Source organism: Rattus norvegicus, chromosome 4 (assembly GCF_036323735.1).
Source record: "Rattus norvegicus strain BN/NHsdMcwi chromosome 4, GRCr8, whole genome shotgun sequence".
In the NCBI taxonomy this organism is placed as follows: Eukaryota; Metazoa; Chordata; class Mammalia; order Rodentia; family Muridae; genus Rattus; species Rattus norvegicus.
Window position 1 is genome coordinate 32,624,275 of NC_086022.1, and position 12,891 is coordinate 32,637,165.

At 36.6% G+C, this 12,891-nt stretch overlaps 1 protein-coding gene across 2 annotated transcripts in view; it reads right to left on the minus strand.

The window, feature by feature from the left end:
• Nucleotides 1-12,891, minus strand: part of Calcr (calcitonin receptor) — a 75,121-nt gene that overhangs the window by 8,320 nt on the left and 53,910 nt on the right. The window contains exons 9-11 of one of the 2 annotated variants that reach the window (NM_053816.2): nucleotides 11,945-12,071; nucleotides 10,943-11,053; nucleotides 1,899-2,052 (exon numbers count right to left, since the gene is read on the minus strand). In NM_053816.2, coding sequence (NP_446268.2) covers nucleotides 1,899-2,052; nucleotides 10,943-11,053; nucleotides 11,945-12,071 — 392 coding nt within the window. The remainder of the gene's footprint in view (nucleotides 1-1,898; nucleotides 2,053-10,942; nucleotides 11,054-11,944; nucleotides 12,072-12,891) is intronic. The other variant, NM_001034015.1, reaches the window with a different exon arrangement.

Sequence of the window (12,891 nt, forward strand, 5' to 3'; positions counted from 1 at the left end):
ATGCTGTTTCTGAAGATGCTTTTGCTGGTACGGTGAACTGGGACAAGAGAGTCTTTCACTGTTGTGGAGTAGACTCTCACATGGCAAGATTCTGGGCCATCCTTAAGAGATGTCGCTGAGGATGCTGATTGCTATGAAAGCCTTCCTTGATGCCCATATGAGTTCTTTTGGGTATTATCTTTCTTTCCTGTTTGCTTCATGCACAACTGATTCTGTTTCCTTTTAAAACAATATTTTAGAGAAGCCAGTATATTCCTTCTCCTCTACAGTTCTGGCTCTGGGTTACAGAGTTGAGTGTACTGTCCTCTTCTTTGGCACAGTGGAAGTGCTAGCAAACATAAACGAAACTCCCTTTGAGTTTATCTTCAGGAAAATACAGATGATACCCATTTAGCCTGCCAACTTATAATGTATTTTTTAAAGCAGTTTTTCTCTCCATGAATGTGTCCTAAAGTTGTAATTTCCCTTTAAAAAGATGGTCTTTTTATTCAGATGTACGTAGTATATGATAATATAGCTTGATGGCATTGAGCATTTGTAGGAAGGGGTTTGCTGTCACAGTCAGGTTAAGAAATGTATCTCAGGAAAAAGCTAAACTGGTACCCTTCGAATTTCAGTAAATGGGATGAAAAAAAGGAGAAAGTCTAAAACTATTAGATTTTCACATAAAATCACGTGGGCTTCTAAATGCATAAATGAAATAATTCAATAATACCATTGATTACATGTTGGGCTTGAATTAATTTAACCTAGACTATTGTAAAATCTAGAACCCATGTTACCATTTTATGCTTTCAACATGAAACCATATATTGCCAAACAAAAAGTTTTTCTGTTCCATTACATCTTTTAACATTTCTGTGAAACATTTTTCTTGAAAAGGTATTTGAGGTTACCTTTACCTGTGTTCCTCCCCCACAAAGACAATGTTATTTCAAGTTCTAAGTGAAGACTATTGCTTTAAAATCTGCCACTCTAATGGCCTCATTTTTTGGGGGGAAGTTGTGTTTGGCATTGTAAGTTTGTTTTTTAAATGGTAAGGAATTATTTTAGTTTTCTGTCTGTCTGTCTTCCTTCCCTCCTTCCTTCCTTCCTTCCTTCCTTCCTTCCTTCCTTCCTTCCTTCCTTCCTTTCTTTCTTCCTTTTCTCTGTGTGTGCCCATATGTGCAAGTATGTGTGTAGATAGACGTGAACAGACCTAACAGCACACTGCTGAATCCAGGTGACTTTCTGCCTTTCCAAATACCTACTATAAAGAACAAACCCTGCCTTTTGTTTTTTTCCTGAGCTATTGTCTTAGCCAGTGCTGATTAGAAGTGTCCCATTCTGTGACTGCTTTAATTATTATTATCTTTATGTTTCTACTTGGCTCTTGCTAATGAAATGTTAAATATTTGCTGATCAAGGTAAGTTAATGTCATCGCCATTCCTTCCTTTTTTAATACAGGTAAACAACTTATTTTCCCCTTAGTATTGTTTATATGCTAAATAAAGATCTTTATTGAGCTGTATACAAAGGTACCAACAAGCTTTATAATTAATTTGCAATGTACCAGTTTGAAAAGAAACGTATAAATATTCCTTCCAAGATATTCTTGTCACAGCTGAATGTCATAGGTAAGAAGTAATTTATAGCTAGCTTCAGTTTCATGGAATAGTTCCTGAGTTTTACAGATAGATACTTTTGAAACTCTTACAGAGAAAATCCCACCAATTGTGTTTCAGATGAAATAAGCAAACTACACTTGAGAGAAATATGTGAAGGGAGTTCTTCAAGGAATTGGAATTGTGAGTGTGCTTTTTAAAGTCGAGACTGGAAAGGGGGCATGAATACGCAAAGCACGAAGATGCCAAGATGGGTGAATCGAGCTCAGAATCTAGTTGTTTGAAATACATACCCCAGCCAAGTAAATAGTACCAGCGCAGACGTTGATCCTCGGTGAACACAGCCATGACGATCAGAGTGTGAAGATAGATCCCCTCACACAGCATCCAGAAGTAGTTGCAAGCCATCATGTACTGATGGAAAAAGTGCAGAATCTTGCAACTTATCTGTTAGAAAGAAGTGAAGATGCTGAGTGGAAGGTATTGTTCAAGTTGTGGTTGGAGGAGGAGTGCACTTATGAGCCGAAGTATCTGCATTGAACTCTCAAGAATTACCCTGAGTATTTGTCAACGTGTGTCCTCTATATTGACAAATTAAAGGGACAGTGTGGACTCACAAGTATTTTATGTAAATAACTGAATAGGCTACTGAAAGCTGAGGCCACAAAATATTTTTTCTCCATAAAATTCTGGAGACTAACCTAGACTGGGACAGTACTTTTTCCTATGAGGTGTCTGAGACTAATAGTTTTAAAGAACACCCAAGGGTTTGTCATAGAGTTCTTTAATCTTTCCTCCTTTTGTGGCCCATAAGGCAAATTACCCTAGACGGTAAATATTGCTTCTGAAGCTAATTGATCTCTTAGTAATGCCTTCTTAGCCATAAAGAGACCACCAGGGGAGAAAGTTCTCTTGTATGGACCAGGAACCCATGCTGATCCCAGCTTCTGTTTCATATGTAGACTTGTTTTCCACATTAGGAACAAAGTGTATGCCAAACCCTCTCCAAGAATGAGGATTGTGTCCTCAGTGACTACTCAGAGAATAGTTAGGAATGAGTTAATTATGTATCCTGTAGTCCCCTAATGGGGAAACCACAACTACATAACAGAAAGTCCTGCTAGTCCCTAGTCATTGTCAAACAGGGCTTGTCATCCTGACATCCCTCACTTTATTTTAGTTGTTGTTGTTGTTGTTATGAAGGGTTGCTCTGGGCTTGTTTGCAATTAACTATTTCTGCCCTCTATTTAGATGTCCGTAGCTTCCTTTACCCACTTACAACAACAACAACAAAATGTCTCTATATGCTTCCAAATGTTCTTTGAGGAGCAAAATGTCTCTCTAGTTCAGAAGCCCTACCTGGACTTGGGACAGCTAGTTTTAGTTAATTGCCAACAACCACAAGGCAATGTCAATTCAACTCAGCATTGTGATTATAGAGAACAGGAAATGGTTGCTTTTATGGCAATTATTTTACCAAATTGGATGCATTCTATTATGCTGCTCTTCCTATGGGTTGCCTTGAGTCTAGCTGGATTTACCTTTTCCTTTCATAAAGCACAGTGACAAAAAAGTGACTTTCAGTCTAAAGCACCTTTCTGGGCTTGTACATTTCTACCGAATTTATAATCATTTAATAGGAAATGATAAACTAAGCCAACACATCTTCTGGTGTGCTTCTTTTCCCTTTAGGACTGAGAAAAAAGCTGGCTTGGCTCAGTTAAGGTGCTATTATGCTTTCAAAGATAGAATCAGCCTCCGGTTCACACCAGTAGGGGCAGAATTGAGGAAAATCCGCAACATCAGGAAATCTGAAGTAGTTTGTTTGGCTTGGGATAGAACTAGCAGACCCTTGGCCCTCGAGCCCTTGCATAGATTATCTTCATAACCAGGATTAGTTGATTGACTAGTTCATCAATCTGTGCTTACTGACTAAGAACTTGCAATGATGGTTCCAAGACACCCAAACACCCCTAAAAGTTGAGATTCTGGATTCCTTTTCAAGGTTACTCTTTGAAATCCTAGCTTCCCCAGGATTCCTAGAGAATGTGGTGGTTTTCTCTTGTGGGGAAAGGGATCGATTGGTATGTGGAGATGATGGCCTTTGCCTATGTGATCCAGAGTAGGTGAGGTTTCATGTTAACCAAGCCCATTCTCATTACTTGTTATGTTTGGAGAAATCATTATAAAAATTGAATTAGCAAGCACTATTATGCCATGTGTCTAGGCATAATACAAGGTGAGAGGTTTTTTTAGGCCTCTGAGGATGAAAATAACATTTTCACCCTATAATCAATACATAGCTTTTGTTTTCTGTTTTGTGTACAGACACCTTGTTTGATATTGATTCATCGATATTGAATTCGTGGCCCACAGCACCATAGCCACTACTTGAAAGAAGTATATTTGTCTTTTACTTTCTTTGCGAGCATATCAAGACTTTCTTGTTTTGCCTTAAAACAAATTTATCAAGGGATAATTAAAAAACAATGTCCATATATTCCTTAATGGATCTATTCTTGCAGAGTTCAATGCTTATGATCAAGGGAGTGGCCTTCTGGTGGCAAGACAGACATGTAAACAAACGTAATCATGCACAATGACTTCTAGATATATGTATATACTTTCCAGGTGATCTGACTATTAAATTATTTTAACAATTGTTTTCTCAGATACATAACAAAGTCTGGCATTTAGGAGAATCAGTAAAGCTCATTGGGAGTCTTGTTTTAAGGACATTAAAATCTGTCCTCAATTTGGGGACAACCTGCAAGGAGTGGAGCAGTAGGCTGAATACATTGGTGGGCACTGTAAAGTGCTCTGCTCACATTTTGGCTTTTGTTCTTTTGAGGGGTCAAACGGGATGTTGCCATACAGACTATTTTATACTAAGGGAGGTGGCTGACTACAAATTTACTTCTCAAATCCTTAGGAAAATATTAAAACAAAATTGAACAAATACAAAGGATCTCTCTCCTGTTTCTTTTATTATTATGGGACAAAAAGACGTTTCTAAGGAAATATGGCAAACCTTTAAGAGTACATTGCTTGGTATAAAAAGAATTTTTAAAAAATTTCAGAATTAGTTTGAAACGGCTGGTGTGCTAACTCCAAAATGCTTTCTCCTGAACTAAAGCTTCCGATTCTTGGTTCTGCTAAGTTTTGTTTTAAAACAGAAATAAACTTTGTCCCTCATCTGAGTGATCGCCAGTGGTTCACCACACTTATCTACATTTCCTGGAAATTCTGTTTTCTCACGAGTTCACTTTAATACAAAAAACAGGAGTGGGAAGCTGTTTTTACTTGATCAAGAGAAGATGAATCAATAATTCAGTTTCTAAATATTTAATTTGGTGTGTGGAAAGACATTTTTGAAGGATCTCACGCAGCAAAGATATGTGGTCTATGTTGATTCAACGTTTAGGTTAATGTTAAAATTAAATTAAACATCTAGGTTCCACGTTAAGTGAACCTACAGTTGCCATTAATATATAACAATTTCATCTCATACATTGGACTCCTTCATTACTATCCTAAGGACTTGCATCCAATAATGTTCAGACAGAGGTGTAAAACAGATGCTTATTCAATTTAAATGAATATGGCTTTGCATATGACTCATAATGTTGTTCAATTGAGTGTTTTAACTCTTAATTAATATTATTATTATTTAGTACATAAACCAGAATTGCTTATTCAAGAGTGGACAACATTTTCATGGCCTTTTATTTTAACTAAATATTACTAAAATTCTTGAGAATATTTGTAGACATGAGGACATATCTTAGGGGGTCAGGCTGCTGACATCCACAGAAAATGTATAACATTGAGCTAAATTCTCCTAAACTGAATTTTTATGTCAGTTGCATTTTGGGTCTTTATCACGTTCTTTTAAGTGTCTAGAAAGGGTGCCTTTTGATGGTGGCACTCTCTAAATAATAGACCCACATAAATCCTGTTACTTTTCTCCTGGGCCCCACTAGAAGAGTTGTTTTAATTTGCACAGCATTTTTTAAAAAAAATTGGTATGGGTGGGTTCCATTGACGCACATAGGAACTCTTTAGTGATCAATACTTTACCCCAATTTTCTAGTTCCTGTCTTTGAGTAAATGTGCACTGCTGTTTCAGTATGTCTTGATTTTCCACAAACAACTTTCAGGTTTCAAATTGACAATTTAAAATGCTTATAGTTAAGTTCATAGAGGTGTCTTGAATTTAATCTAGAATGTTCTGGTTCTCCCTGTTAGATATATAGTCTTATTGAGATAAATAAATTGGTCATGTCTATTTTCACTTGTGTATCTTCTGAAATTAGTGTATGTATAGTGAGAATTTCTTGTATATGAAGTGAAATTTGGTTAAGACAAAATGAATCTATCCTTCATTTTGTTTCTGGTTTATTTCTTTGATGTCTCTTCATGGTATTTATGATATCTGTATTTTGAATTTTTATGTATTTGGCTTACATGGTCTTGGGACTATTCATCTCCCCTGGCATTTTATGTATCTTCTTCAGATTGAATAGTTACTCTTGGTTAACCATTGATTTTGCCGAATCTGTCCTTGTGGCCTCCACCCTGCAAATAAACTAATCTAATGCAACTTATTTACATTTCAGTACTTCTGTCTTTTGGTTCTAGAATATCCATGTAGTTTATTTTTAGTCATTTCAAATTTCTGGTTAAGATTTTTTTTTGTCTTTCTAGTCTCACAACTTTTAGCGTACTTATAATGACTACTCCATAGTTTGAACATTTTAACATCTGGGTAACTAACAGTTGATCTTAATTCTATTAAGATAGCCCAGGCAGGTCTAACACACATGGTAACTTTTCTGCTCCAGTCTCCTGAATGATGGGGTTACAGGGATGAGCCACCCTCATGTTGGTACTTTCTCTGGACAACAGGCCATATACTTTTTAGTTTTTTATATATATCTGGTATTTTTGAACAATTTCTAGATGCCATCATTATTGGGATGTTGTAGACTCTCTGGTATATGGTCTAGATTCTATTACATTCCTTTGAATTTTTCTTTTTCTTTTTTGCTTGAATAGGTAATTTACATGGCTAAATCCAAGTTTCCAGTTGAACTGTTTGTACCTTAAGTCTCAGTACCTTAAATTGAATCTTAGTTAGATTTAATTACACTCTTAGATTCCTTTGAGGATATATGATCAGATGGCATCAATCATGAATATATATACACAGAGCTTAAGCTTCTCACCTTTCTGAGAAGAATACTGTTCATTTTAGAGAACTGTAATTATGCTTTATTCTAATATTATGCAATAGAGGAGCAACTCAGCCATCATCCTTTTCTCTTATATCAGTCATATAATCTGTAATATTGTGTGATGATTATAATGGCTGGGTAAGCATGAACCAAATTTTAAAGAAACATTTTCCCCCACACAACTTGTTTTGCCATTTAAGTAAAATGAAGAACAGTAGGCCATGGTAGACTACCCATTACAGGACGATTCCATGGCAGTATTCCCCTATATTGCCCTAGCGAATCCATCATGTAGGTTTATTTTCAATCTATATTCCTATAGAATACTGAAATAGGTAACTCTTGTCTAGTTTAGTCCGTTGTGAACTTTACATTGCAGCCTTTCCCTCAGTCACTGCTTCCATGTTCTGCCTTGTAGCAGCTGCCCTTCACTGGGCAGGAGCAGCCATTTCCACTCTGGACTTAACAATCCAGTGTCTAGGTTCTGAGGACACTTTCAAGTTGATCTTTCTGTAATCTCCTAGATGACACTGTGGTATAGTCTTAGTCTGGTGGCTCAACTGCCATGGACATGTGTGGGTGAACTTGGGATTGTCACTTAGCTAAGAGGCTCTAAAAATGTAATCCGATGGTCTCAGCCTTCGAGGTGCAAAGTGCTCAGGTTCCTAGTAAAAAACCAATCTCCCTGTATTGTCCCTTTTAGATCCAGATGGAAAGTTCAGACAGACATTCCTTTCTAGAAAATGACAAGTATCCTGGCAGCTTCATTTAGATGCAATAAGAACAATGCTTTTAAAGCTGCCTCATGGAGATCACTGAGTGAACAGATAGAACAAGAAAAGTGAAAATTTGGATATTATGGAAATGAAATGCTTTCATGACAATGGGCAATTTTCACATCACTCAGTAAACTGAGGATCTATTCAGCCCTTATTTATGGCATGAGTTATTTTGAATTTAACTTGAAAAAAATAGAAGAAGGTGAAGGAATAAGATTCTCATCTTGGGTAATATAGGTAAGAATAAACCTATCCAAAAAAAAAAAAAAACTTTGGAGGCCAAGAGTGACTACCTTGATGGATAAGGGAGCCACAGAGATTCACCACTGCTGAGAGGGATGTTCTGTGTCCTCTTTTTACCCTCACAACTAAATAAAAGCTCTTATAAGCGTGGGAAAGCCACATTGGTACATATGAGATGAGGTGGCCCCTCCTATCAAGAGTGGATTTCTTCTTTTTAATATATTTCCTTAATTATTGGGCAGAAAAAGTTTTGTGACTCTCGGATAGCTGTTAGTGAATACAAGTAGAGAAATATGTCACTTCTCAGATTTAGTATACTTAAGAGAGAAAATATCATTGAAAATTAAATTTTGTGTTTTTCTTTAAAGGAGACAGAGTCAGTATGACATTTAGAAAGGGAAAGTGTGAATTAGCTATTCTTCACTTTTACGACTATGGCTGTCGTGTTGGCATTATATTTCAATAAATATTAGTAGATTGCTAAATATTCTACTTCCAGAAAGTTTTTTTCCTGTGGTGTTTTCTACTCTTATTTGTTTTTGTTTCTATGTTTTCTTCCTTGTCTCTGTTTTTTTTTTTTTTTTTTTTTTTTTGTGGTGAGGCAGAACCTTGGTTTCACACAACTTGGGTTACTTTTCTGGAGGAGAGAATTTTCAAATCACTACATTGAAACAACTTTAAATTCATGATTCTGCGTATGACTTACTAGAGTTGAGAGCATGGTAATCATTTAGCCTGTACTACTTAAATGATTTGGTGAGAGGTTTGGGTTGCCAGTTTATCTCAGGGATCAAACAGACATTTGGAACTGTGAACAAGAACACGTTATGACATCGCTTATTTTCTACATAAATGAGCTTGTATAGCAGCCCATTCTCCTTTTGGATAGCCTTGGACAAGAGAACTTTCATTTTGAGACATACAGAGACTTATATACAGATTTTTGTTAATTTTTCTTTTTATAAAAACAGAAAAATTTCAAAATAGGTCTAAAGATTACCAGCTCTCACATGTGTGGTCATAAAGCAATGGACGCAGTGTGCGCATCCCTAGGCAGTGTGAAAATGATGGCATACAGACATACTGCCATCTATTAGTACTACTTCTCTTCAGACTGAGGACTAAAGTTGAATTTTGAGTGCCTAGTAAATGCTTAATTGATCGGGTTTTTTTTGTTTGTTTGTTTTAGTGTCCCATAGTTTTTCTTTAGGTTTGCTCTTATATATCTAAAAGAATGAGTTTGTTGTATTAAATATGTACTGATTAGGAGAATCAGTTTTTCATTTTTCATATCATAAGGATAAACTACTTATGCTCAAATGTGCATGAGAGCATCAGACTCATTGCTGCACACTGTAGAAAAGCCTTTTGTCTGTTTCTCTGGCTCTCCTATGATCTCATCGACATTTTCCCAGGAAGTCAGCAGCACAATGGCCAAGCTGGCCCTCCAGACATTGGCTCACTAGTTCCAATAAAGATTCTAGGCAATGGAGGGAGCCACAGGATAGATATAGGATGGTTCAGTGATGGGTACAACAGCTTGATTGGAAAAGTAATTCCGTATGTCCTCCACTAAGACATACTATAAAACTGAAGGCATTTAGCAAAGATAGCTAATGAGACTATTATGAATAAAAAGTTGCATAATAAATTCATTTGAAATGCCGAGCAGAAAGATGTATGGGTTTAGCCACAAGGTAACAGCAGAAACCTTGTGAATTAGTATTATGTTCTCCGGGACCCTAAAAGTGTTATGCTTCTTATGAATTCTAGGAGAACTTCTTAAAACCAAGTGAAATGTTTTTTTTTTTTTTTGTTATTCTCATTTGATGGATACATTTCCACCAGTTCCTACAATTTAGTAGTAAATTTTGTAATGGTGTAGAGAATTTGGCTTTTTAGTCTATTTCAAGATGATAACAAGGTCAGCAAGATCTCACAAACTGTGAGGATTCTTTTTGCTACTAACAGCAGGGGAGCAAGCTGAGCAGATGGGAGAAAAATCTATTTGTGAGCATAAGTACTTTGCAATGTGACTGAGCACCAATGCCAGGTCAGTGTGGTTGATTATTAAGTGACTGAAGTGCAGTCCTTTAATGGGAAATGAAAAAGCTCTGACAGTCCTGAGAGACACTTAGTGCCTTGCTTATACTTCAATGGCTAATTACAGAGAATCCTTGCAATGGATGAGATTTGTTTTTTTTTTCTTCAAGAACATAAGGAAATAGCAGATCATCAAGAATATAGAAGAGAGAGATAGGATCGAATGAGATTGGGCTATCTTGGGTCCTATCTCCAAGTACTCATAATAGAAAAGAAATTTGCCTTGACAGAACTTTAGTTTCGTAACTTAAAAAATAAGGTAATATCCACTTCTCACTAGGGATGTTGTTAGTGTTAAGTTAAATGAGATTAGTTTTATTTCAGTCAGTTGTCATTTTAAAAGAAAAGTCATCAAGAAAAACCCATTTGGTTGCATAAGTCTTCAGGTAAGATAAGACTTTGTGTCCGTTGGCAGATGGCATGGATTTTAAAGAAGAATCGTAATGATTTTATGAACATACTCAAGTGGCAAAAGCATGGATTTCATAAGAATCCAAATTAAGCAAAAGCTTAATTTGATATGCCACTGCTAGGCCACTGTTATGCAGGATGATGCTCTCGGCAGATTTCATGCATTTTTGTCATTGGGTTGGCAGAACTGTCAAATGCCAGATTTGAAAGATGAGGCTATCTACAGATGATTGCATAATGCAGTTAGGCAGAGAAACAAAAGTTAAAATATGCCCTGGCCAGTCCTGTGTGCTAGATAGCTGCAGCTTTTGCTTCCTGGTTCCCTCTCCTCCCCACCCCACTGTCCAGGTACATATAAATGCCTGTCTATATTTACTAAGGCTTCCTTGAACTCTAGTTTCTTGATTCACCTCAGTTAATGGGACCCTCTACACAAACTAGCCGATGAGAATGAATAACGAGAAAACAAACCCCCCACCCCCAACCCCCTTTGTGGGTTTGTCCCAGGCTGGTTGTGTTTGGAGACAGGAGTCACGAGTCTCTGAAGGTCATTCCTCATCATACCACTTCACTGTCATGAGGGTCCATCTTTCCCTCGTGTGCACTCAGGGGTAAGGGTGGTGACAGTTCCCACTGCATTGTCCACATATATGTGTTATGATGAAAAATATGCATCTGTCAATGTTTCAGAACAAACATGATCAAATAAGGGCAATGTCATATGCAAGGTTTCACACGCAAAATCACAACATTAGACTGTTTCCTCAACTGAATTTCAGCATCATGGGAATAGCAACTGGCTAGTATTTATATTTACTCGGTTATCTTAAAGTGTTAGCAACATCCAGAAACTACTATGAGGAGAAAAATCTTAGAGAAAAAGAAAGTTGAAGATAAGCATTAATCATTGTAAACAACCCTCAGGACGATTCTGACAAAAGGAATCTAGGATAGTTCTTGGTGATAGAGCCAAATGACTTCAGTTCTTCTCAAAAATACATAGAAGGATGGTGTACATGGATGAATTTCATGAATGCTTGTCTTGTTGGCGTTAGGTTCTTTGTATTTCCTCATGTTGATATGGATCTTTTCCAAGATATACTGACATAGAACCCAGCCACATTGTACGATTCATTTTGGTAAATGCACAAGTGCATACAGCTGAGATGACTGCAAACACCCATGCTGGAGCATTAGAATGAAAATCAGTGGCAAACTGGAGTTTACTGGGGAACACTGGTATAGTGTACCTAGTATTACTGCATTCCCAAGAGGTACTCAATTTTTTTCCCCATAGATATTAATAGGTCATTAAAATTGATAAATTATTGGGTAGCCATAAGCATATGCATTATTACAGAAATTCTCAATTAACTATGACTCTCACCCTTTAACATGTAACAATTTTTAAGAACTTCTAGTAGGCTTTCGTAATGCAAAAATCAACTACAGAAATAAATGTGATTATGCCTCAAACAACTGATTAAGTCAAGAATTAGAACCATGCTTCTTTTAGGTACTGTGATCTTTACAATAAAATTAAAATCAAAGCCAGATAGTGCTTACAGGATCCCGTCGCACCAGGTCTCCATTGGGCACAACCTCAACCAGGTGGATGATGATAATGATAGAGTTCAGGATATAAGTGAGGAACATGTTCTTGTGCAGAGTCACTCTCTGGCAGCTAAGGTTCCTGGGGAAAAATAACAAGACAGTCTTAAGGCTTGTTAAACGATAAAATTTCCTAGAGAGATGTTTAGTACTTCAGATTTTTAGAGGAAAGCTTTAAGATTCACTTTCCAGTCTATTTCGTGACTTTTGTTTCTCATGGTGCCATCTGACAACAGCTGTAAGGCTGAGATTGAAAGTTACTTTTAATGGTAATGCATGCTATAGAGTTAGTGAAGAGAAAGGTTGTTAATGGCGAGATCATGGTGAGGCCATTATCTTTTGGATCTGAAGAAATTGACAGCTGATGCTTCTGCTTGGCCCAATCCTTTCCTGCCTTGTATGTACTAGGTTCCTTCTCTATTTCATTGACTTGTACATTTGTGCCAATGTTAATATTTACATGGAAATAGAAGTTGGAATTTCCCAAAAATTCAATGTAAGTCATCAGCTGTAGAAATGTCTTACATGACAAGGAAAGTGATACATTTGGGTTCAGTACAGGTTTTTATAGCTAAAGAATTCTTCTTCAACTGTGCTATTTATTCCTTTCCCTCTTCATTGTTTTCTGCCTTGCTGTATAAATGCCATGCCATAAAATGGCTAACAGTTATTTTGCAATTGGTTGTATCAGGGTGGAAAAAAGATATCAATATCTTTTTAATATTATTATTGATATTATCAATAATTTATGATATTAGCAATTGAATAGTCTTTCTGTATGATCAGGGAGCCATTCAGAGAAGCATAATAATGAATATTGCTCAAGACAAAGTGACTTATCTATACAATACATAAATATAGCAGGAATAACAATTAGTTTTTATAGAGGATTAACATTTCTT